The sequence below is a fragment of the Ambystoma mexicanum genome, chromosome 5q, assembly GCF_040938575.1.
Source record: "Ambystoma mexicanum isolate Mex_15411 chromosome 5q, UKY_AmexF1_1, whole genome shotgun sequence".
Taxonomy (NCBI): Eukaryota; Metazoa; Chordata; class Amphibia; order Caudata; family Ambystomatidae; genus Ambystoma; species Ambystoma mexicanum.
Genome location: NC_090933.1, coordinates 1269487557 through 1269514645, shown reverse-complemented (window position 1 = coordinate 1269514645; position 27089 = coordinate 1269487557). Strand labels below are relative to the sequence as shown.

Below are 27089 nucleotides of genomic sequence, written 5' to 3'. Positions count from 1 at the left end.
GGGGTCATTTCATTGTTGGTATGAATGAAATGCAGTTTATATAAGGGGCTTGCTAGAAGGAGAAAGCAATGAACACTGTATGGATGATGCCTGGCAGGTTGTGTAGAATATGCAGACTGTTTGCAAAGAGACAAAAGCAGACTTTAGCTAACAGCTGGGTCTTGGGTAGGATAGTTCACCATACAGTACAATAAGCGCCTATCAAAATAAATTAAATATCCTGTATTGGTGGAACGTTGTATTTTGAAAACCCTTTAATAGAAATAAGATTTATTTTTTTTATAAAAAAAAAAAACAAAAAGCTTCATTCTGCCAAAAGCGTGGACACTTCTTGGAGGTGTTCACGCACCACACTGTCCAGCACAGCATAGATGTCCTTGCAAGCCTTGCTGACAGCATCAATCACACGATCGAGATGGTCCTCATGCAGCCGGGAGTTCATCTCAAGCAGGGCAATCTGGTCAGTTTTCGGCAGTAGGGCAAGGGCTGCCTGTGGACCACCAGCTGCTTCCTCAACGTAACTCAAGTCGGCCAGTGGCGTGTCCTCAATGAAACCCACTGAGCAGGCACACACATAGTCACGCATGGGGATGCCGGCATCCATGATGGCGAGGGTTGCGGCATTCACGCATGCACAGTAGTTGCCACCGTCTGCTTGGAGAATCTACAAACAAAGTTTGAAAAGTTTCAGCTTAGTAAAAAATAAATCCGTCGTTCCTCCTGCACCAACTCATCACTCACCGCTAATGGGTCTAATAACAATATTCTTGTGCTTCAAATGTGGGGGGAAAGGTGGGGGATGGGTGGAAATGTTTGAGCCAAACCTCCTGAACTGCAATAAATCCCTTTGACAACATTCCTGAACACCGTTGGATTCTTTATGACATCTAAGCTATGGCCAACAACATGCTTAACATATCTCCAAGGGAATAGTCTAGTGCACACACAATTATAGATAAGTTGCCATCAACTACACTGATGTATTCCACTGACAAGTCCTTAAGTGACATTGGACAACTCACGTTCCCCATGATAGCACGCTGAACAGCAAGGTGTTCATACATTCCCTCCTAGAATGTTATGTGCATGTCCCTCCCCACCACCTGTGGACCCCTATTTCTCCCACACATTGCAAGGGGAGGGTTGGGAAAATTAAGGACCTATAAACACAACAAAACCAATCACGGTCCCTCCTCCCCAAGGCATCCCACAAAACAAAATAGAAATTTGAGATAAAATCTGCCATCCTGCCACCCTCCCTTCTGTACGGTTCTAACCCTCCCCAACACCAAAAGATATACCCGTCGTCCAGCAACCCACCCCTACTTCCCTCAAAGTTGCCACCTCTTCCTCCCAGTGCAGCTCCATGACAGTGCGAAAGACAAGCCACACCGTTTTTAACCACCACCATGGGTATTTGCCCCGCCAGTCACCAATCTTTAATGATTAGGGCTAATAGGTCCAGAGCTTTAGAAAACTATTTTGAGGATTCTAATCAAACCTCAAAACACAAATCTCCCTGATATGTTAAAAAGCTCTTTCTCTTGCATGAATACACTGGTAAAGCACCAGATGGCCATAATATGCCTCGCCATTTAGTGTTAAAGCTTGCAACTGCTTAATGCAGGAGGCTCTTTATTAAGGACTTTTCCATTGAGGGTTAGTGCTTTGATTCTGGACTCTTATTTCCAAGTAAAACATACAATCTTAACAAAATCTGCTTGCACCCTGACCGGGTCATGCACAACTTGGGAAGCAAAAACAGCCAGCCTGGCAAGGCTCATTCGGCAAGCGTGGCGGGGTACTACTGAACTGTCAATGGGGAAACCCTTTGCCAGTTCAGTTACAGCCAGCCCTGGAGTGCACCCCCAGCTGATGGCAGCAGATGGGGGAGCACTTAGTGTTTCACTGGGTTGGCTCGTGCAGAACAGGTTGCGTGTCAACACCCCTTCGCCCATTATGGATGGGGCACCTCTCACCCCAGCCTACGTGCCTCAGCTTCATTGCGAACCTAGACGTCTTCACAAAGTGCCAAAAATGGGATGTAGATTGTATTCCTTTTTAACAGGTAGGGCGGCAGTCTTACCCCATCCCTATACCTTGCCTATCATTTCCTTTATTCTCAAAACTCTCCCTTTAAACTGATTTTGCTTACCTTCTGTGAGGGGTCAGACATGCGAGATTGACACGTAGGTGGAGTTCTAATTACAGGTGAGAAACGCATATCTTTCCCAAACCTAACAAGGAGTTCCCTACCTAACAAGATAAGGCTAAAGGAAAGTGACCTAATGTGCAAGAGTATCTGTCCCTCACACTAACACATACAACATATGTATATGACCCGCACACTAATACATACATCAACATCATACAGGAATTATTTGGCTGTATGAACTTTATAAATAACATGAATTCAAACATGAAAATTAAACAGAAATTCTTGTGACCACGGTTGGATCCCCTTCCCCTGGATCAATTGAGGATATTTCAAACCAAAGTTCAATTTCAGGAAAGCTATTTTCACTAGCCAAGTTCCAATCCAAATAGAATACAGAGTTAGTTTCATCCAATATGTCTCCGTTCCAAAAAGGTTTCTCACTCTTAAGACAATTGTTAGAGTGTTCACAACCTTCTGCTTGGCAAACCTAAAAGCCTCTCTTTATACATCAAGTTGAAAAGTCAATGTAAATTTTCTTAGAAGGCCAATCACTTTTTAATCACATCGCATTTCTTCTTCATAAGCAACCCCTACCTTAGTCAGTCAGGATGATTCATTCAGAAAGTTATACTTTAGTCAGGATGGTTATACCACAGTTCATCAAGACAGTAGTGAAATTGCCACATCTTTTCCACCACAACCTTCTACTGCATTTATAGTACTTCAAATCAGCTTATTACTGATCCACTCACCTGCCAGGACTAACCACTACTTGTCCCTTTCCTGGTATACTCGCCTGCCAGTATAAAACTACTACAACTCATACTTTGTGGTAAGTCTTGTGCCAAACTTTCCACACTTAAATCTTCAATAGGGAAAGTTAAACCAATAAAGGCTTCTTGGGTAAGTCTACACAATTGGCTTACAACTTCTTCCATAACCATTTTGTACAAAAGGACAACGATTCTCACATTGATCTGTTTGCTATAGCTAATGCAGGTTTAGGTAATGCAGGTTACAGTTCTCTCCCCTTGCTCCTTTCTACAAGGATGGCTTTACTCCACAGTCTCCGATTTCTTTCTACCAATTGGCTATTGGCAATGTAGTTTAGAACTTTCTCCCACAGGGCATCTTTTTCTGGGATTGCTACATTCAAACTGCCTTGATGTCACTCAGATTTCTTTGGCTTTGCCAATGCAGGTTATATTGTCTCCTTTTTGGATACTCTTTTTATAAAAATGTTAACTCCCTTTGTTTTTATTATTGCCCCTCTTTGGTTTTGGCAATGCGGGTTACAATATTCTCCTATTCTATGTCTCTTTTGGAGAGTTGCGCCTAGTTTGCTTTAATTTAAACGTTCGATATTCAAAAGGTGTATTTTTACACAGCGGTCTACTTCGGAGCACCCCGGGGTCACCTTGTAAAGACAGGTAGGGGGTGTCTGTACTTCCGCTCTCTATATGGTAGCGGAGGGGCACAGCGGACCCCAGCTAAGATTCTCTATTTGGTAGCAATGGAAGAGCAATCAAAGCCTAGCTTCTCAGGAGGTGATGCGGGCTGGTTCTTAAGTACAGTGTAGTCCCCGAGCCCCCCACAAAGTAATGTCCACACACTGTATTACTGAAAACAGTCTTTATATAATTAACATTCAAAGGTATGTACACGATCACAATAACGCACTTTGTACTTGGAAGTCAATAATGATAAATATATACATGTCTAGAGTGGTACCACTAATGTTATCAAATCTCATTAAAGTGCCTCAACTGTATGGTTAAAATGTCACACAGATCAATAACGAGTAAACCAGCAATAGAGATAGGAAGGAACGCAATGGTTGAAACAATAGGCAGAATACTGACCCCTACCTCTAGGCACAGTTCTGTGTGGAGATCCCCCCCACCTGGGCAACCTGTAAATAAAGATATATAGCACAAGCCCAGTCCAAATGTTCAATAGTCTTACTTCTTCCTGTTAAGGTTTTACCCCCCAATGTACCTGGTGGAGTAGAGTTCTCCGACGATGCACCGACCGATCCTTCTTGAGTGCCTCCCTTTCAGGCGGGAGCCACGGATCGTCGAGAGGTGTCGGGGAACTTGACGTTCGGTGTCGGGGAATCGACGGCCCTTTTTGAGTGCCCTCCCTTTAAGGCAGGAGTCACGGGTCGTCGAACATCCGACAGTGAACAGGGTGAACTATGGCAAGGAAGTGGCAGCTTCGCTCCTAGCGGTGCTCGTCGATGACAGAGCGTTGGCGTCCTGCAAGGAAGAGGCGTGCGGGGCACCTCGGTGACAATAGTTCTGGACCGCAAAGAGATGAAGAACTGTGGCCCAGCAAGGGCGTCGAGTCGTCTGCGTCTCTGCGGTCTGTAGGTGGCGGGAAACCCACCGGTGGATGCTCCTCGGCGCGTCGACGGTCGGGCCTTCTCCAGCGGGAGACAAGCGGGTGACGATGCAGACGAGAGCGTCCGATGATCAATGGAAGTTCTAAGGCAAACGGGAGCACCGCGGCTCCGGTCGGCGACGGCGGTCATCGACAGTGGTGGACAACAGTCGGAGTGCTTCTCCTTGGAATTCTGCAGCAGTCCCCGTATCGGGTCGGCAGCCTGTCGTAGGTCTGTCTACCAGGGAACGTTGGCAAAGATCAGTTGTGCACGATGGTCCCTCGTAGCTCGGGAAGAGGGCGCCTTACCAGGTCCTCTCTGGGTCAGTCCTTGGAGGCACAGCCGCTTTCAGATTGTGAAGGAGAGCAACAGCAATTCTTCTCGTCCAGCAGGGCTTCAAGGTCAAGCGTCAGTTGATCCAGTTACTCGTCGTAGTGGACTTCAGCTTCTGAACACGATTCCTAGCAGTGAGAGGTCCCCAGATATACTGTTGATCTCCCATTCATTCCGCTGGGTCACACTCAAGCATCCAAATAACGACTACGGGCATTCATGCAGGCAGGCAGCCAATCAGGCACACGAGGTATTCAGGCCATTCACTTCTCTCCAGACACTCACAACAAGTTATGTGTATTGGGACAAGTACCGAGCCATTCAACACTCCAAGTTGCATTCATACCGGTTTCGGGCAGGGTTGTCATTGTGTCAGCCACCAGATACTAGACACCTACAACACAGAATGCATATTCGTCACACACTCTATTCACCCAGGCCCCACCCACAGGAGGTACCCACAACATACATCACCGGGAAGGCTCCAGCTAGTCTGACTGGGCCTTCACAACAACACCATACATGGCACTTCCATCCAACAGCCAGTCAGGGGGAAGGGACAGAGTCAGGGCTTCCCAGGACTTTGGGAAAACAAGGTAATGGGTAATAGAAAGCAAGAGACCACCGGCGCCATCTTGTTTTCCATCAGGGATCCACTGATCCCAATGGCAGGGCCGGGATATCCCAAAATGGAGGATACCGCGCACCTGTCAAATTCAGCATGGAGCTGCCACCAGCCCATACCCTGCTCTGTGGGCCACCCACAGATGCCCAAAAACATACACTAGGGGCACAGGGTTGTACCCCCCACCCATGGGTGCCATAAGGGTATCCCACGGGTCCGTTCACCAAACCGAAAGAAAGAGCTGCACCGCCAGGAGTCCCACCTGAACTCCTGCGCGGAAAACACAACAGAACACACGATAAAAAGCAGTAAAGGACAAGGATACGGAGGCTGTGTCCCTCCGATGCATTTCCAGCATCACACACCTCTATCAGGCCAACTCACGGGTATATCCAGACTCCTCCTTCTGACTGTCAGTTTCTGTTTCTTCACTCGTCAGGACTTTCCTGGTGCTTGACGGCTCCGGCCAACCTTCCGCTGCTCGCACAGTCCATGGAGCATAGACGGCTCCAAGCGCGCTCCGGTGAAAACCTCACACCGGGGCGAGATGCAGGACACAGAGAGCTTCCATCTCTCTTGGGAAAGCTGGCCTCAATACCGCTTCCCGCTGCATCTTCCAGGAACCCCAACATCTGCCGCCACCTCTGCACGGCATCCCACTATCAGCAAAGAGGCAGTTGTAACCTCTGCTTCCTCCTGCCGCTTAGTCGCACCTGAAAGGCTTAAAGGTCCCGCTCAAATGTGGGTCATTACAACCACTAGACTGCTCAGTTTATCTCTGGACCCCTCTTCCTCATCTCAGTACTAAGAGCATTTTGCAAATTTGAAGTCCACAAAGTTCTTCATTGTTTTAAAAACAGAACCATCTATTTTACAATAAGCCAACCAGGACTGTAGGATCATTAGGGAAATCTCATGTGATACTCCTGCATAATACCATCCTCAGGATCAGGTAGCAGCTGCTTTTCCCTGGCCACATGAGAAGGGGTCTAGGTCAGGGTTTTTGGGATGATCACCTCCGATTTCATCATACTTCCATGTAGCCTCATCATTCTATAATCCTCAATCTGATTAATAAACTTGCAATAATCACACCCCTTGATCTCTGCATAGTGCTACTTAGTATCTCTTCTCCAGCATTTACTCTGGGCTCCAAGGAAGGCAGACATTTGCGGTTGACTAAAGCTTGGAACACTCTACCCCTTTTTCAGTTTGCTCTGCAGAGGCAGTCCTCGAATATAGATTGTCTGAAACTGCTCTTGTTTTACTAGGAAGTTGGGTCAATAGTGCTATATAAAGTCACCCAGTCAATAAAATTGACTCAACACAGGACATTTGCTTGCATTCTGCTCTACCTTTTCCTTACCTGGCAAGGCCAGATGCAGAAACTACAGTTTATTTTCACACCCGATTAGCTTACAACATACAGATAATCAAAAATAGAGCATCAACATTAAAACCAACAGAACGACAACATAAGATTGCATGCATCCTGTTCTCTGATCTCGCCACAGGTTTTCTAGTACTTAAACACCTATTATAGCTGTGGCATCCATTTTTTTCACTCTATTTTAACGTTAGGCCCCTCACTAGATTACCCAGATTTAAGTATTTAATGCATAGTTTCCTAAATCAAACAAATATAAATGCTCGTTCGAAGGATAAGGAGCTATTCTCTCAAACTGTGCATGGTCACATCCACTGGAAAAGAATCCATTAATGTACTATTTTCAAAAACTTGTCACCCACAAAAATTGTTACAACTAAAACGCCCTCCTAAACTCTTATATCCTCAAACATTAACAAGTATCGCTATTCTCTTACCACAATCGGGAAGTAAGGCACCTCCCTGAACTCGGGTCCACCAGGGTTTCTCAAAGAACTCGCCCCTCTATTCTTCATTTGTTCACACCCACCTCATTAACTGTTCCTTGAATTGGGATCCCTCCCACTGACCTTTTGAAGAAGCTATCTTCACAGTAAATCTTTGGGATTGACAGAATCATTTATATTTAAATGTTTTATTATAATGTTTTTATTTTATTTTATTTTAAAGAACTACAATCCAATATGCAACCCCCATTCCAAACCAAACACCTGGAGTCTATCGCTGTCCAACAGCTTCACCACAACGACAAATAGAATGGTTTTTGCACATAGCAATGAATTAGGTCAAACCACTATCCTCAATGACAAAAACACATGCAGATTAAGGAAACAATATTCTCCTTGATGGGTCAGCAGCATTCAGCCACCACACCCTCTTGTTGACTCTTGTTTTCTGGTATTCTTATCCCGAATCACCTCCCTTCCCAGTAGTAGAAGCCAAGTTGTGTAACTCACCCCCATTTCCAATGCAAAGCACAAACCATACCATTTGTTGAGCACAGGGTGTGGATCGGTTTTGATAACATAAACCTCTGCCACCTTACACAACTGATCTACTCCCTTATTCTCGTTTTCCATTTTTTACAATCACACACATCAAGGTACGCAGGGAGAAAATAAATGACTGTCACCAACATCCAGATTCTTTGCATGATTGGGATCCACAATTTGATGTATGAGCATGTGGCTAAAATGTTTAAGAAGCAAATGTGCCTAAAGAGGTCTTTCCTCCATTTAGCCCACTTCCCTATGGCAGTTATCCAAAGGCAAAATAGAAGAGTGTTTACTAGAAGAATTTCAATGAATCTTAACCTCTGGCATTGCTCTGGGTAACCCTCCAAGCTATCATTTTTCAGCCTTACAAAATAGGAAAGACCACATACAAAACTGGCTAGGACCACGACGAACATGATCTGTATATTGTCCTTCCCTAGTTGTAATGGCAGAACCTTCAGTTTTGCAGTTACCCAAAAGGCTTCACCTCTAGCCAAATGGTTTGGGAATCCAGGATGCAGAATTTGCAGTGCCCCTCAAATAAAAGGAGCACAAGCCTGCTGTAGAGTTTATGTACTTGCCTCTGTCATCTTCCTGCTACTCCCAATGTAACGGATCAACATCCCGATTAGAAGAGACCACAGCAATACTGGATACATAGACATTTCATCCTCCCTGATTTGCACAACTCTTACTACACCTTAACAGAAGCAGCCACATCGCATCTCCCTACAATGGTTACCAGTCACCAAACGTATTCAATTCAAATCCCTGTGCATCAAACAAGTAGGTCTTCTACAAGCTTGGGCCAGTCTACCTCATCGCATATTCGTCAACTGTTCATATACACACTCACTAGACTTCTGCTCAGGAAACCTCCTTGCCATGTTCACGTATAAACCTCACACTCAGCAGGACAGGCTGTTGCCGTTCTGGCATCTAGCCTCTACCTACTCGCCAAGAACTTGTGACCTTCTGAAATCACTTGAAAATCTGCCTCTTCCAATAAATGGAACTTCTATTGGTTTACCACTTCTGTATTGGATAGAGCACCAACTGACTAGGCTGATGGTACTCAGGTTTATTCCTTACCATCAGTGCCCTGTAGAGGCTGTAAGAGACTGAGTAAGCTCAAGACGCAGAGCATGGATCACTTTTCCAGTTCATAGGAGTAGAAACAAGAAACTTATGTGGGTGTAAGGAGAAAGCATAAGAGTATTTTACCACATAAAAAAGCCATTTCCAAAAAACATACCACTGAGGGGCTCAAATTTCTCTAAGTATAGAACGCAAGAGCCACATTTAAGACCAATTTCCCTCCACACAGATATTATGAAAGCGGTCCACCCGCCCTCTACACACCTGGACGTATATATCTATCTGTGAGCGGGGGTAAAGCTGCGTCAGAATGGCGGCCTCAAAGGTTTGCTTTAGGTGCAGGGTCATCTCACTGGACCTGCGGTCTCCATGTGGCCGCCGCTTGCGCTCCCCTGTGCTGAAGGTGGCCATGCTGAACTGGCAGTTGATCAAGGCTTTGTCGTGGAGAGCTTTGCTTCGGGACACACGGATCTGCCAAAGATTGTTTGAGAGAGGAAGGGCAGAAGAGGAAGTTTCATTTAGTGAAGCAAAAAGAGATTCACAATAGCCATACTTCCCAGAGGAATACAAATGTGGATCTATGCAAAATAAACAAGTTAAACGCATTGAATTATGGAAACATCTGGCACGCAACATCCCAAAGCAAAATATTGACTTATTTGTTGGACGTGTATACATAATTTTTTCCATTGTTCACTTGTACTAATGGGGATGCGGGTGAAATACCCCCTCTATAGTCATCCCGCTTTCCCCCCACTGCTTCTTTAGCTCTATGAACTTCATTCCACTTCCTGGTTTTGCACTTGCAGAGTGGCATTTTCCAACCCCACCCCCCCCCCTGGAAAGGGCACCACCAGTGTGCAGAAGTACAGGTTTGACAAAACATACCTCCAGTCAAGGGATAGGTAAAAAGGAATTAAGGAGTTGGAACACTGAATTGGACTTTTCACACAATGCATAACACATGAACGCCCCGACACAGGCTTCCACGTTTCCAGGACCTAGGAGCTATTTAGCTCTTACTGTGGTCCAACAGCTACCATGAGATACTTTAGGCCAAATGGTGCGTACAAACCTACTTTTCTGACAATCATTCTGTGCATTTGGAATCTGAAGACGTTTAAACCATACTCGGTCATACCTAATAGACAAAAGGTATAGTGTGCAACTCATTCAGAAGGTAAATATGGGGCTCACTGTGTGCTGGCTCTTCCTTCCCTGAGGGATATCCTGTCTACTGCGTGATGCCAGATACACAGGTACTGCTTTGAGCTCCTGCTCATTCAATCTTTATTTCAATCCCTGCTAACACTACTTAGTAGTACACTCATGTAAGTGCCATTTGGAGGCCTGAGCCAATATGACCTACTTCATACAGGTACCGACGGGGCTTAATTAAATTGCCTCTTTCGTGGACATGGTATGCAGTGAATACCGTTTCCAGTCATACATCACCCGTTGCAACTTGCACAAGCAACAGACGCTTATGTTAATTGCCCACAATGTTTTTATTGAGATTAGGTTTTACAGCCCAGGTACAGCTCCCCCTCCATAATAAAAGGTTTTCCACCTTACATACACTGCAGCCTAACACCCGCTAACAGCCCCGACCACCACAAAAGCATGGAGCGCCCTCTATGCACGGTCCTGCAGCTCCTTTACCCCTCCCCCCACTACATACTCAACCCACACACCCATTCCAGACCACCAGATACAATGGGATTCAAGCAATGGTAAATAAACGAGCTTGGGCCCGTCACTCTGACTAGACCAGACCCCAACATCACCAACACAGACACCAGCCTCCACCCATAAAGTCCTCAGGATTTGCAGCCACCCATCCCCTCTTCTGGTCCAGAACAATGCAATAGGAGGACGTCCAAACGGCATCCGTGGCTCTACATAAGACAACTTTCCATTACATGAATTAAGTACCATTCAGACCGCTGGATGGATCCTTCCCCCGTGCCACTCATGGATTAGTTCTTCTAGACTTGGGGGTTTGTACACTGCAGTATATGCCTTAAATGCACCGAACCCACTAAAGAAAACTCAAAAACCATTGGTGATCTGGGATTACTATGCAGGAAACCGGCGTGTTTGATCGTTCGAAAAAGCCTTTAAAACGGTCATCTGCTGGAGCAGAGGTGGCATAGACAGCGATCCCCTAAAACATTACTAAAGAAAATGGGAATAACCAAGAGTGTGATCCATAGACCAAAGATTGCTCTTCGTCATGTACGGATACCATTTTTTGGTAGAAATGTTGGTCCATTTGAGTGGAAAGCCTGATGTAGCAGGCATAGGGCGTTGAACTCAATGCTTCTGGCAACCAGTAGACAGCACACAGATGTTCGCTATTAACCCACTGACCCATTCCTTTGAACATACAGCTTGCAAACGCCTTGCCTTGCACCTAGTGTCAAACACCTCATTCCATGATGAAGGGATCGATTGTTAAACCAACTGAGTATTGAGTAAAGGGTGATGGAAATGGTGCCTACTTTTCAAAGCTATTGGTTAGGTCATCCGGTTCTGGAAGGAATCTCCCACTTGATACCTGTCCTACAGTCAGAGCAAGTATGCATAACAAGCTGGTCTTCTGTAGTGTGATCCCCTCAAGTAGTGAAACCTGCAAGAATGTTTAAGTCTGATTGTCCAAACATTCTCAATTATAATGGCCATCCACTGAGTAATAACCAGTCTATGAATTTCAATGCGGATTTAATTGCACTCATAAGCGCTTATTTCTATATGCAACTGAACGCCTCAGCAGCCATTCACAAAAACATTTTTCCTTTAACTTTATTAGACCCAATTTGCTGTAGTTGGAATATTTAGAAAACATGCTGTCACCCCATTACCAACATTATCACCAACATAAGGTTGAAATCAGAATTACCCACCTACACGTAAAGTCTGACATTCTGCCACAGCATCTTCCCATTTCATGTATGTGGTTTATAGCCATTTTAAACGTTCATCATAAAGGAAGTGTGGGTCATTAAATATAGCCAGCCTGAGTTGTTGCAAGTAATTTACAGAAAAAGAGGTGATGGCTGGAAGTTTTAGAATAAATCTTAACCTCTGCCATTGCTCTGGGCAACCCTCCGGACCATTGTTCTTCACCTGCCATGGGGGAAAGGCCATATACAAAAACAGGCTTGGTGCCACCCCAAAAGTGGAGGTCTGGCCAGAACTGCTTGGTCACATCCCTTCTACACGAGACCACAAGTATCCCAAGCATGGTTCGGCTTTGTTGTGCCAAATCGGTGAGGAGTAGCCTGGGTCTGTAGGTGCAGCAGACACTGGACCCACGTCTGGCCATACTTGTTCCACACGGGAGGACTACTGCAAAATAAAAGAGGCGGATGGCAGAAAGGTTTAAAATGAAGCTTAACCTCAGGCCTGGTTTGCATATGGTCTTTCAAATTCTGTAATGGCTTGGCAGTTGAGGAACAATATCTGGAGGGGTGCCCAGAGCAAAGCTAGAGGTTGAGATTAATTATAAACTTTCCAGTCATCACCTCTTGCGTTTTGCTATTGTCACCCCGGGTGGGACGCGTATGGCCAGACCTGGGTCCGGTGCCTGCTGGGCCTAGAGACTTCCCTGCCAACTCATCCCAAGACAAAACCCTGACCTGACTTAAGTCTCATTTATCTTCCACTCCAACCCCAAAACCGAGATGTAGAACTGTACTCCTAGGATTGAAAGAAACTTGCTAATTATAACGTCATTTTTAGTCATTGCCCCACCAACAAGATGCACACCTACCCTTACTAATCACCTCCCATTTGCCCCTCTTAACAGGTATGCTAAAGGCCATAGCCACTGGCATTACTCAAACACCTGCGCTTTCATAAATCATCTACGGCATGGGGCTGCTATGTAGTTATGCATAATGCTAGTCAGAGGATTAGGTGGAGATGTATGTAAATGTGCACAATCCCGCATTCTGTGGATATTTGCAAGGCCTGAAAATGCACAATTTGCCTGCCCACTAATTTGTTTCAGAGAAAACCTGCCGTTTTAAACAACTTCACTGAAAGCAGCGCTCTCTCCCTCCTACCCCCCCCCCCCACACACTGCAGTGCCTATAATGTCTCCTTCAGGACCCACCTTGCAGAACAAAACGCGAGAAAAACATGTTAAAGTAATTGGAGTTCCGATGGAACGTTTTCGACTGAAAATTCGCATACGGCCCCCGTTTACCAACGGATTTCTTATTAGGCAATTAAAGCAAGCAATAATAAAAAAAATCCCCTTCTAAAATGTAGTTACAGCTATGGTCTATTTATAAGCACTATGCATTTCCTTCACTGAAGTCGTGTTTAAGTTGTGGCCTGTCATGCACGGCCTTTATATGCCTTGGTACTCAGACCGTTTTGCACCTGCAACACTAAATAGCCAGTTAAAACTATTCGGCTCCAGATGAATACTTAAGCCAAACCTTTCAGCATTTGCCTGAATAATACATTTACTATTCAGTACACCCCTACCCACTACATCACTGTTTTGTTTCATCTTGGCAGATGAATCTGGAGACATATTTGCCATTTACAAATACATATTATGAATCTCAATAACTTCTTTTTTCTTGAACACTGTCAGACATGTTTTCTTTGCAATGTCTCGGCGGACCATTGTAACATACATGTCAAATGATGGTACAAGAAAAATGCTAATTTAAAATTAATGGCTACAAAAATCTGGATGACCAATAGATGTTACCAAACACGTTTCCACCATGGGTGTCCATTTACACTGAGCACATCCTTACTCACGCACATGTTTGTCATTTCGGGCCCGGCTCTGCATGAAAATCTTTGTTAATAAGTCACTTTTCTCTTTCTATGCGTATCATTTACCCACCACCTGGGAGCAGCGGGCAGTGCATAGGTCAGGTGACTTGACAGAAACCAGAACACATCTGATTTATATCTTTATGGAAGAAAGTTCAGGCCACTCAGGAGCTGTCTGAAAACAGACAATAACAGACTTTTTCTGGAACTGAGTGGTCAGAAAGAAGCAAAGCAGTTTTCATGCGTTCAACTTTTGCTTTTACATTTCCCCCCATTTTGTGGCTGTAGATGATCATGGAGAGAGCCGAAGAATTATGCATGCATTTATTTTTCCTAGACTTTTAGGATCTCGTCAGTAATAAACTGGAAAATGTCATTAACATTGGGAAGTATCCTTGGAGACATGTCTGCTTTTTCCCTGAATGCAAACTTGCATCCACAAAAGTATTTGAATTGAAAGCAACAATGAACAGCAGAAGTTCGTAACCCCATCCTGTGGTTAGAAGCTGGCCTCCAGCACGGAGCGCGTCCCGGGAGGATAGCTCAGCGGCAACATGTTCGCCTTGCAAGCAAGACGACACGAAGCAACACAGGTTCGATCCGGGTCCATGCTTAGAAACCTCGGGGTATTTAAGCGCGTTATAAATACGCAACTAAGAGGAAAAAAAAACAATTACGCAACTAAAAAAAAACAAGTACTGCAACAGCGCCTCGATGCCCGCAGGCTGTATGAGCGCTTTAAAAATGTAAATAAATAAATAAAAGCCCAATTTAATTTTTTGTTTGTTAAGGCCCCCTTGCTACAATTGGTGGCTTACTCATATTCACGGGAAATATAGAAAATATAGTATGTGCGACCCCGAGGTCTCCCTTGCTACCCCTAAAATGTAAGCTCCTGAGCTGTGGCCAGCAGCATGTGGCTCTGTGTTTCTTGAGTGGCTCGTTTTCTGATAGCTAGAGCTGGTAAGATAGCTCAGTGGGTTGAGCACTAGCTGCTGCAATGTGCGTGTGCTCTGCATGTTGCAGGTTCGGCTCCCAGCAAGGTGAACTTCGCCCTTCATCCTACTGGAGGTTGATAATGTAGCACCAACACAGGTTGGGTGATATTGTACGTATATTTGGTGTATATGAAGTGCTTACGTGTAAGTGTTATATAATAACACATCATTATCATTTGGACGTCTGCTTGCATTCACAATAATTTTGTAAATGGGCCTATAGGCGCCGATATTAACGATACATATGGTGATCCATTCTTGTACGAAATGTATATCACTTTACAGTGATATCGTAACCATATTTTTCGTAGTGTACTTAGAAACAATGCTATGTGATGCCAATTCCAGTTTTGTCAAGGGGTGAAAGGTCGTGTTCCATCACTTCCCAAGATGTGACTTTGGGGTGTGATCAAATTACATCACCTTCTGTGATGCCATCAGAGGTCAAGGGTCGTGTGATGTCACTTCTGCTACCCCTGGCATTTTGGTGTAATGACGTCCCTGGTACGATGCAAATGAAATTGCCATTTCTGCATACGGGAAGAGGTATGACCTGTACACCCTCAGCTTCAAAGAAGATCTAGCCAATGGCTGTTCTCTCTTCTCAGCCCTGAAGCCCCAATCCATCCGAGCATCATTAAGTTCATTAACACACTTCTGTTAACTGTCAATAGCGCCAAGATGAACATACGCCCGTTACGTTACCCCCCACTCCTTTACTTGTAACCCCCCGAGTGCAATGCCTATGTTCGCTCTGTTGCTAACCAGGTAGGGACACACTTTATAAAGCCTATACATCCCAATCCACTTAGACCAAGAATGTTCATAAACGTTAAATACAAAATAAAATAAGGGCCCTCAGCATCTTTAGGCAAGGTTCTGTCAAATAAATGCTTATCCTTGGTAATGCATGCTAACAGTTGGGGGGGGGCGGGCAGGGCTCTAATGTTCCCCATACTGTCAATTCAAAGTCTGAAGGTGACGAACGGAGAGAGCAGCAAGTGGAGGAGGCACCCCGATAACCGGGGCAGGGGCCTTCCTCCTGGACGCTCTCTCGCCCCTCCCCCCCAGGGGCAGGGGAGAGGGCGGCAAAGGAGCCAGAGGAGAGGGCGACAAGAGCCCGGGAAAGCCCGCGAAGGGCAACAAAGGAAGGAGGCGGGGCTTGGGACATAAAAGCGGCGGGCGCCCGGCGCAGGGGCACTTGCAGCTCTTCCAGCAGCTGGGCGCCCGCCAAAAGTGGAGGACTTCGTTTTCGGTTGCTGTTTGTGAGTCTGTGATCCCGCGATGCTGTGGCTGCAGGAGTCCTTTTTTCGACCCAGAAAGACGAAGAGTGGTGATGTTGGGGCGATTTCCAGTGAAGGAGTGGAATGGTGTTCCAGCAAGGAGATTTCCAGTGAAGGAGTGGATGGTGTTCCAGCTAGGAGTATGCGTCGGGTAAGGAGCGGGGTGGATATAGCGCCATATATGCGCTGTTGTCGCTTCAGAAGTAGCTGGGTGCGCTCTCCGTATTTAGGAGAGTAAGGGAACGGGTCGGCGATCGAGGTTAGGTGGGTTGCTGCAGGGGTTTAAGTTTTAGGGCTTTTGAAGCGGCGGCGGGCGCATATGGGGTTAATTCCGTGTCGATCGGTCTCCTCAGTTCATAACCCCTGTGCTACTGAGATAAATCGAAAAAGTGTTCCTGTGTTCAGAGGAAAAGGGCTGGAATTTTAGAAACGTTTGGCAATGGGAACATACACTCGAGAAGAAACGCGTCGTAAAGTATCTGTTTCAAGTGGCACAGCGAGTAGAACGCTCGCTTTGACATCGGTGCAGAGCCTGCTAACGTAGGTTCGAATCCCGGCGGGGCCAAACTCAGCCTTTCATCCTTCCGAGGTCGATAAATGAGCACCACGCACCATGGGTAATAATAAGAAGCGCTCAGATACCTGAGGGTTCGTAGCGCTATATACGTGCCAAATTATTGTTTTCTTCGCGGGCACATAGAGCAGAAGCAGGCTGCCCTCATTACTCGAGTTACCCGTTGTTATGTTTCCAGGTGCAGCGTCAGCGGTTTGGATGGCCTCTTTATTAGGTGGGTCCTAGTGGGGTCGTGTGGCGGCGAGCCCGATTGATTTTTGTGCTGCAACACAGCAAACCTAAATGTTACTCGGGCTTGGTTTTGGGTCATGACATCTCCGCGCTGGGTCTACGTCATTCCGGGGTGTCTGTCCCCCTCGGGGTACGCGCTCGTATTAAACGACAATAAGGGAGCTGGTCGGCGGTCGATCTTATGGGAATTGCCGCAGGGGTTTAAGGTTTTAGGTGCTTTTGATGCAGGGTGTCCAGTCCAACAGCTCAGTCGGGCGAAGCTGCGTTAGGGCAATCGTTGTGGAACTAAGTAGGAGTATACAACTAAGGAATAATTGTGGGAGTAGTGGTCCGATTTCGCACATTAATAAGCACTGCAGCAGAACTTGCGGAGTAAATTACATATGGCACCTTAGGGGTCGGACGTGGGTACCGATCTAATGCCCACCCAGGTGACACATTTTAGGAAAGTTGGAGTTGCGAGCTGAGGTTGTCCGCAACACGCAGATCAGGCGGGTGGTTTCTGTTAACACAGCACTGGGTGGGTTGTCACACACGAGTGGTCCCGGTGGCCTAATGGATAAGAAACTGTTCTCCTAAACCGGTGGTGGTTCGGGGCAATTTGGTTTTAAGGCGGCATTCTTACTTTATAAGGAGGAGGATAGCTCAAGGGGTAACGTGCTCACCTTGGGAGCATGACGGTACAAAGCACTCCAGGTTCGTTCCGCGCATAGAAGCCCCTGGGTATTAAACACGGTATGAGTAACCTAACATAGTTCATACACAATTATTAAGAGGTTCTAGAAAGGCGGGCATGAATTCTTCCATTGCGGTTGTGCGGGCAGTAGTAGTTGTGGTCAACTGGTTTAGTATTGCAGGCACGGGAGGGGCGTCACGAAAGTGACAATGCGTAGAAGCTACTATGGTGTGTTACTTCACTGTGCGCCTAGCAGTTTTGACCAGTTACTGTACGGTAGTCGTTAAATTGCACAATTTACGACACATGTTACTGTCAAACGCCTCCTTGGGAACTATTTAAACTGTCGGTACGAAAAGGAAAGATCTGACGTTTGCAACGGCGGGACAAGCAGATACGACTCTTCCCAAGGGATGGGGGAGGCCTCTGGGCAGGGACTACAAAAGGGCACTATAAACAGTATTGAATGACGCCTTACATTATGTGTGGGAGCGCCACGAGGCAGGTAGCACCCAGTTGCGCTGCAAGGATTATGGCATGCCTCTTTCCAACGTTAGGGGGTGCATCACGAGACAGCGGGGACAAAATGTTGTTATTAAGCATTATGGCTGGACTCTGGTGTCGGAGCACCACGAGGCAAGATGGTAGGATTGAGTTGCATGATGGTGCGACATGGGCACAAATGTGGGCTAAGAAGTATAGCAGGGACGTAATAGCAAAGTGCGGGGGAATTTTATGATAGGCCAGTTGTAACGCACCGGTACGCTAGTGTTTTTAAGGCGCGATTTTGCGTTTAGGGGTGGCCTCTCCCCCCATGTTTCTGTAGCTCAGGGGATCAAGATAGATATTGGGGTTGTAATATAACTGGTCAGTTCGCTACTTACAGCGGTATAAGCAGGTGTGATGTGCATTTGGAACGAAACAGGGCGAGCTTTTCACTTACGAGGGTTCGCTTAGGGTCAATGGGCAATGCACAGTATGGTATAGGCGCAGTGTTCGCTGGTATGGTTGGAGACCGTGATTGCATAAGGAACGGATAACCCCTAAGGTTGGTGTGGCAATGTTGTGCCTTTACAAGTGAGGTCCAGGTACGGGCACAGCTTTAAAGAACTGCTGCAATACTTGCGGGCTGAAATGAAATGGGGTCAGTGGCCGTGTTTAGGGGTTGCGTTTAAGGTTTTGAGCCCATTTTGGTGCATTATGGGAATGGTAGTTGGGCACAGGATTGGTATCAGATTGGCTTTTATTCGGTAAATTAATTTATGCCAGACGCAGTCATGCCTCTGGCCGGGGTTTAGTGCCCTGTATACCTGCAAGACTAAGTCCCAGAATGCGTTTAGGCATTTGCCATGTGCATTTCTAAGTAAGGCGGATTGCATGCAGCTGCTACGCATTGGTCAAGGTGCTCTCTATTGTTTTGGAAATGGAAAAATGGCGGCTTTGCAGTGAAGACATTTTCTTTCATTACACAGGCATGGGATTGGTTTTTCCAAAAAACAGAAGTAATCAGAGTTGGTTTCCAGTAATGTCCACACGAATAATAGGGAATACTTGCTACGAATAGGGATTTTCTGACCATTGATGTTAGTAGGTGCAAACATGGTGTAAGTGCATGGCCACGGGATATGGTTGCCCGTGGTATTACTGTACATTGTTGGTAACAGGTGTACGCACAAGGCCATGGAATATTGGGGTATTTACTAGCCATCGATGGTAGCAGGTGCAAGAAGGGTGCATGGCCAGGGGATTGTGCCTGGCGTATCCCTTAGGTGTATACACAGCCCACAACTGTTGGGTTTGAGAGATGGGTGCGGGTATATCTCCTGGGTTGATCGGCTTGGCTTTACGGCAGGGGGGGCATATGGCCAGGCAATTGGGGGGACAGCCCCGGGTACTGTTGCGTGGGGGGGGGGCACTGCTGCGCGTAGTGAGTCACTGGTCCCTCCCGCGGGAGGTGAATAGTTAAGTACACTTGCCATAGCACAGCAACATGCGGAACTCGCGTGTCTGGATTTTTATGCAACATCCAAGAAAAATGTTAGGGTGCATCTGGACAGAGTAAAGGTTTCTTAAAGTGGGTTTCTACGTCTTTAGGGCAGGATAGCGTGCCACGGGACTTAAACATTCTTTTAAGAGGCACAATTACTGAAAGATTAGCGGAAACATGGCGGGTGGATAATAAAATTATGGCTAATAGTATAGGTTGTATGGATACAAATAAGCCCCACTTCTGGATAACGAGACTACAAATACCAGAATGCAATTCGGCAGAAGGCTGTAGCATGGCCTGAAGTTGTTTAGATATGGGAGTACTTAGTAGTTATGAGGAAGGTCGAGGGATAATAGGCTGGTTGGTTTTCAGGAGCCACTCGAAAGGGTTTTCCGGGAGGCAGTCCTTGGGGGAGATGATCCATACGGACAGGTAGCGATTGCACCAACCAAGATTTCCCTAAGATGACAGGGTGGTCAATTATTCACTCAGCTGACAAAGGCATTTATGTATGAGGGAAGGTACCTATCCACGAGGCAATGCTTTTGGGACACAGCCTACAAGTGTCCACAGTATGCCTCATGTCTGCATTGGGTGGATAACAAATTGTTTTCTGTTCAAATACAGGCAGGGGTGTCTGGTGTGGCAACGAGGGCTCCGCTTCCTCGAACAAATGGTGTTCTCTCAGCCCAAAAACATCTGCAGGGGCAAGGTGGTATCAGGCACGGAGGGTTGAGAGAGTCGTGGCTACGAAGGAGATGGTTGGACAAGGCAAGGAACGGAGTCGGACCAGCCCCCCTGGGGAGCCTGAAAGAACAGGGGCGTCTGGTGGTGGCAACGAGGGCTCCTCTTCCTCGAGCAAATGGCACCCTCTCAGCCCAAAAACATCTGCAGGGGCAAGGTGGTATCAGGCACGGAGGGTGCAGGGAATTGTGTCCACGAAGGAGACGGTTGGGCAAGGAACGGAGTCGGACCGGCGCCTCTTGGGAGCCTAAAACGGCAGGGGCGTCTGGTGGGGGCAGCGAGGGCTCCGCTTCCTCGAGAAAATTGCGCTCTCTCAGTCCAAAACACCTGCAGGGGCAGGTGGGTATCAGGCATGGAGGGTTGTGAGAGCGGTGTCTACAAAGGAGGTGGTTGGGCTATGCAAGAAACGGAGTCGGGCCAGAGCCTCTTGGGAGCCTAAAACGGCAGGGGCGTCTGGTGGTGGCAACGAGGGCTCCGCTTCTTCGAACAAATGGCTCTCTCTCAGCCCAGAATCACCTGCAGGGGCAGGGGGATAGCAGGCACGGAGGGTTGAGAGAGTTGGGGCTACCAAGGGATGGTTTGAGGAAAGGGAAGGCAGTTGGCCTCAAAGCGGTGGTCAAACCGGGAGCCGGTTGTGCAAGAGCAGGTCAAAGTATGACGGAAAGAGGGAGGGGACTGAAGTATCCCTAGATCAGGCACAACGGGCAAAGGTGAAATCCCTGGTCAAAGGAGGATAGACGGAGTTGCACCGGGCAGCAAGGTGTACTCAGAACTGCTAGAACTACAAAATAGGAAAAGGGGGAGCCACGGTGGGCGGTAACCCACCTTTGGCATGGCGGGTTGTGGCAACCTATGATAAGACAAAGACTCCGAATGAGCCATTGCTAAACCGGAAGGGGCTTCGCCCATTCTAGACAGCGCCTCCTGGGAGCCTAAACGGCGGGGGTGTCTGGCGGTAGCAATTGGGGCTCAACTTCCCCCCAACAAACGGCGCTCCGCCAGTCCGCAAAGACCTGCAGGGGCAGGCGATTTCTCAGACTCGAAGGCCTTGGGGGAGTTGTGCCTGCAAACAATATGGAGGTAAAGGGGGAAGCAGGACGAGGAGCAGTCGCCACACCTTTTGGAACTAATTTTTAATACCTGTTTACAGTGGTTATGTATATGTAAAAATAAATCTGCGGCCTTGTTATGCCAAATCAAAGGAAATGTCTCATGCAGCACCTTACTGGAGGGGAAACGAAAGGGGCTGACAAAATGGGTAATGTTGGATACAACGGCATAGCTATTGGACAAATGCCCAGGTTATTGCTCTGCCCCCTCCAGCTAATCCGCCGCTTCTCCCATCTGGCATTTCTCCCACTATAGCTGCCTAACCACGGCAGTGCTACAACTGCTGTAGCCCTCCCCCTCCACCCCCTCTCAAAGTAGCGTACCGCTTCCCCAGTTCCTGCCTCCCAGAAGACACCGTGCAGAGCCTTGAAGTGAATTCACCCTGGCCCCACGGCTTTATTTGCTGCATTAAAATTAATTCTCTGTTTTTTTTTGGGACTACCTCCCTCCCAGATGCTGCTAAATGCAGGCATGTATGATCATTATGGTACTTGCAATCCCCAAGTGCGTGAGTGTCACTCACGCACTTGGGGATTGCAAGTAGCAAATGAGTGATGCTTCACGCGAAGGCTACCCGTGCCCACGCTGCCCCCCTCTCTCTCTCTCTCTCTCTCACCTCGTGCGGCCCGTATACCACGGCCAGAGCCTTCGTGTTGCCCTGCTCGATATACGCGGAGCCGTCCGCTTGCGCAAAGACTCCCATTCGGGCCTGGATTTTGCGTAACTCGCCCGGCTTCCGACCATCCACCCGGTAGCCCTGGTCGGAAAGCAACTCCATGCCGGCCATGGTACAATCTACGCGGATCCCCGGGAACTCGGGGGCGCCAGAAATATATTACAAATCCAGTCCACAGAGCAACAGCGCGCAGGGACGGAAACCCTAAACTACCATTCCCAGCATTCTGTGTGCGTGGCTGGACTTCCGGCTTGCGAGAGTAGTTCTGATGCCACTCGACTAACACACCTCATTCTGATACAAACTAGAGCGCTAGAGTAGCTCTCAAGATTGTGCCGCAAATGGCGCCATGTTGGTGGAAGCATATTAAGAACCAGTGATTTTTAGTCCAGGAGAATATTTTTTTTATTTTCAAAAGTTTTATGAATTATTGCGCAAATAACAATCAAAGGAATAATTGAGGCTCGGAATACAGATAATAAAATAGCATAAAAACATGAAACATTAAATAATAAAAGCTGCATTCAACTTTATTACCTCCACGTGCCTCTTCAGTGCAAATTCCTTTTCGGGAATCCATTCCATTTTTTTAACTATAAAATATAAGCCCCACCTCTGCACTGCCAGTATAACACACCTAGTCACCCACAATGTGCCCGTTTATTATTTTTCCTGCCTTTCTGTCAGGATCTTGAGCGTGTGGCTGGGCCATCTGCTACTCCGTCTTCCCTCTTCTTGCTTGATTTGGAGGGGTACCTGTGTTTAACTTGGATGGTACCTGTATTGTATACTTCCATAGCTCTCAACTCACATGCTTTTGGCGCGTGTCCATAGCTCTCAACTCTCACGCTTTTGGCGGGTGTCACCCGCCTTGTAAACAGCTGACTCACCCGCCAAGCCTCCAGCACGCCCATTCATTTCAATGGGCGTCTCACCCGCCAAAACTAAAATCGGGTGTTTTCACCCGCCTTCGCGACCCAAATGGTTGAGAGCTATGCGTGTCACCCACCTTGTAAACAGCTTACTCGACCGCCAAGCCTCCTGCACGCCCATTCGTTTCAATGGGCTCTCACCCGCCAATAACAAAATCTGGTGTTTTCACCTGCCTTGGCGACACAAATGGTTGAGAGCTATGTACTTCTCCCTAAACTCCCTGCTGTGCTACTGGGTGCATGGGTGTTGGGCTTTCTGGTTCCAAGGCTTTTCTGCTTGGCATGGGGCCTAGTTGAGGTTTCGGTTCCCAAAAGGTCCAGCATGGCAGTTCCTGCCGGGGTGGCTTGTGGAGATTGCAGCCCAGGATGGAGAGTGGCTCCGTGCCTGGGAATCAGTGAGTGGTGGGGGGGTGGGTGGGAGGCTAAAGATGGGGACTTGAGCAGGCTCGGACTGGGGAGCAGGTGCAAGTGGATCTAGGTCACTAGCCTAAGCCCCACCCACCTGGTGCCTTCCTGCCTGCTGCTCTTTTTCATGACTTAGCAAGCCCCGCCCACCTGGTGCCTTCCTGCTTCCCACTCTTTTTCACCACTTAGCAATCCACGCCCACCTGGTGCCTTCCTGCTTGCCGCTTTTCCCTACTTAAGGAGCCCTCCAGCTTCTTTTCCTTTGCAGATGGGGAGCAGGTGCAAGTGGATCTAGGTCACCTGGCCTAAGCCCCGCCCACCTGGTACCTTCCTGCCTGCCGCTCTTTTTCACCACTTAGCAAGCCCCGCCCACCTGGTGCCTTCCTACTTACCGCTCTTTTTCACCACTTAGCAAGCCCAGCCCACCTGGTGCCTCCCTACTTACCGCTCTTTTTCACCACTTAGCAAGCCCAGCCCACCTGGTGCCATCCTGCTTCCCGCTCGTTTTCACCGCCTAGCAAGCCACACACACCTGGTGCCTTCCTGCTTGCCGCTCTGTTTCCCTACTTAAGGAGCCCTCTAGCTTCTTTTACTTTGCATATGGGGAGCAGGTGCAAGTGGATCTAGGTCACCTGGCCTAAGCCCCGCCCACCTGGTGCCTTCCTGCCTGCTGCTCTTTTTCACCACTTAGCAAGCCCCGCCCAACTGGTGCCTTCCTGCTTGCCGCTCTTTTTCACCGCTTAGCAAGCCCCGCCCACCTGGTGCCTTCCTGCTTGTCGCTCTTTTTCACCACTTAGCCAGCCACGCCCACCTGGTGCCTTCCTGCTTGCCGCTCTGTTTCCCTACTTAAGGAGCCCTCGAGCTTCATTTCCTTTGCAGATAGGGAGCAGGAGCAAGTGGATCTAGGTCACCTGGCCTAAGCCCCGCCCACCTGTTACCTTCCTGCCTGCTGCTCTTTTTCACCACTTAGCAAGCCCCGCCCACCTGGTGCCTTCCTTCACCATCACTGTCTTGTGGCCAATGCTGGATTTTACTTTTATGGACTTCATACATTCACGGCACGTCACTCTTTCTCAACTCTCATGCTGGACTTCCTTTGCATCTTGTATTCATGGCGGCCCTGAATCATGCTGTTCCCATCTTCATCTTTTATCCTGGCTTGCAACATTATGTGTTACTACTGACTTCTGCAATTGTATTCGCTATCCACTCTTGCTTCTCCACTCTTTTTGACTGCTTACTCTCTTTTCTCTCCTCCTTTCCCTTCTCCCTTTTCCTATCTCCTCCCCTTACTTTCTTCTATGCACTTACTCTATCAGAATTGTCCCTGGACCTAATATGATAGCAACCTCGTCTGTTTCCTCCACCCTCCAGCACTATCTGAAATGTCGTCAGGCCTAGTATGATAGTCGCTTGTTTCGTTCCTCCCCTCCCTTTCTGCACCCCTCTCCCTCACCTTTTGTTTTTCTCCGGCTCTACCAGAAATGTCGTCAGGCCTAGTACGGTAGTCGCCTGTCTGTTTCCATTTCCTTCCCACTCTCCCCCTCCCTTCCTTATCTATGTCTTAGCTCTTGCACTATCTGAAATGTCGTCAGGCCGAGTACGATAGTTAATTTCACATCCTTACTGTTCATGGCCTGTAAGAATGTGGTTGTATTTTCCCTTGTTCCCTCCCTTGCCTTGAAGCGCTTTGAAACACATTGTGTATGGGCGCTACATAAATAAACGATCATATCATAAACGATCATTATAGGGCAATAAGCCCATGGCCGAATCAAAGACGCAAAATGATTGTGTGGGGCAGTTTTTTGGGCCACAGTGGGGTACTTATTTGGCTAATGTGGGCCAGTTTGATGAGCTACATGCCAACATTCCGACGCACCCGGGAGAGAAATTTCCCCATGGAAATCGGGAGATGTACATTTCCCATAGGAATGCATTGTGGCTCTAGTTATTTTAGGAGGGAGACCATGAAAAAAAGCAATATTTTTCACTGAAAAATCTTGAGTCTCCCACCTAAATCGGGAAGGTTGGCACTTATGTACTTCACTATGCGGCAACTAATTTTGACCAGTGTTGCTGAATAAATATTCTTTAAAATGAAAAATTGTCCGCTGGGAACTGATACAGCTGGCAAATGACACGGAACAAGGGTTCAACGCCATAAAAGTAGAGTTGCTGGCCTTACGATGTATGACGATGCAGAACCGCTTTGTTCTTAACCTCATCATGGCGTTGCAAAGAGGCGTGTGCAGAAAAATTGGTGATTCATGTTGCACGTTCGTGCCTCCTAATGATGCAGAGAATGGCTCCCTCTTGCAAATAATAGCCGTACACACCCTGGGAGTATGCCTGAAAAATTAAGCTGGAATACAAAGTGAGGACTGGTTTGATAGTATTTTCTCCTGGGACCCGTCCTGGATGGGAGAGATGGCGAAGATTTTGATATCCGTAATTATGTTCATATTGGTCATCTTCTGCAACTGTCAGCTGGGTTTCAGATGCTGTGCCAAAGCAGTCCATAATAGCGCTATGATGATGGTCTCAATTGGGGTAACCAACGCACCTCACGGTACCACAGAACACAGTACCGAGACAGATGACCCCAATAAGACTTGCATGGTCCGAATTGAGCAGCGCTTACATCCCCATGACACTATTACAACACCCCCACCAGATCCTTAGAACTATACAGAACATTGGGTTACTTTAGTTGGGGATGGGGGATGTATATATTTGACTTGTACCCCTGAGGAGCATGCCCGATCTGGAGCAAGTTTGCACAATGTGTGTAGAGCACGGGTTCCTAGGGAATAATCACCACCATATTTGGAAGGTGAAGGGTTACAAGGGATCCAGAGATTGGAAGAGGACCATTGTTGGGAGATAGCATGGAGAATTCGTTAATGTAGAATTAAATAAAGGGGAGAATGTTGGGAAGGAGAGAGGGTCTTTCCACCCCCCTAGGCGATTCTGAATGAGAAACAAATGATAGACCGCACTTCGAGAGAGCGGGGGGACAGGGATGTGCATGCAGGAGAGTGCACGATCATGTAGTACATGCGTTAGGAGCTATATAGTAGAGGCAAGTGTAAACGCCATCTTAGTTATTGGCAGCCATTTTGGAACGTAGGCCCAAGCACAGCGAAAGCACCAAACATGTTAGTATTATGCCTAAATTATTAGCACAGACATAACCCACACCACAAGTGAGCTTCAGGGAGTTACAAGCCTTTCATTGTCTCAGAGGCTGTAGGCCTTTGCGCCCCAGGAAGAATGTGCTCTGAAAGGCCATGAGAAGGGGGCAGAGCACCTCTTTGCAGTTACCATCCCACAATAAGAGATAGTAGGGCCCCTGAGCCCTGACATCCCTGCTTCAGAGCTACAGCTCTCCTATGCTTTGAACCCAAGACCGCCACATACCACAGTGCCAGCCAGGCCCAGACCACTGACCATAAAGCTGTAAGATCCCTGATCGATCAAAAAGATCAGAAAGCCAGACTATCTCACCTTCACATTTAGGTAACATGATTTGTGCTGCAAGGTGCTGGGAGGGATGAAATTATAGCCCATATCAAGGGTGGAAGACCTTGTGAGGTTGCTGGCGCATCTGGGAATGTGTGAAGTATGCAAATTAGTATGACCTCGGCTCTGCCCCTGAGCCCATATCTGCGTCTGCCAGGTGCAC

General features: G+C 47.4%; 1 protein-coding gene across 1 annotated transcript; it reads right to left on the bottom strand.

The window, feature by feature from the left end:
- Positions 1-236: 236 nt before the first annotated feature.
- EXOSC4 (exosome component 4) lies at positions 237-22331 on the bottom strand. Its single transcript, XM_069621806.1, has 3 exons — positions 22005-22331; positions 9244-9450; positions 237-664 (listed from the first exon to the last, which is right to left on the bottom strand). Exons 1-3 carry the CDS (start codon positions 22173-22175, stop codon positions 305-307), a joined length of 738 nt encoding a protein of 245 aa, XP_069477907.1. The 5' UTR covers positions 22176-22331; the 3' UTR covers positions 237-304.
- Between the last annotated feature and the right edge of the window lie 4758 nt (positions 22332-27089).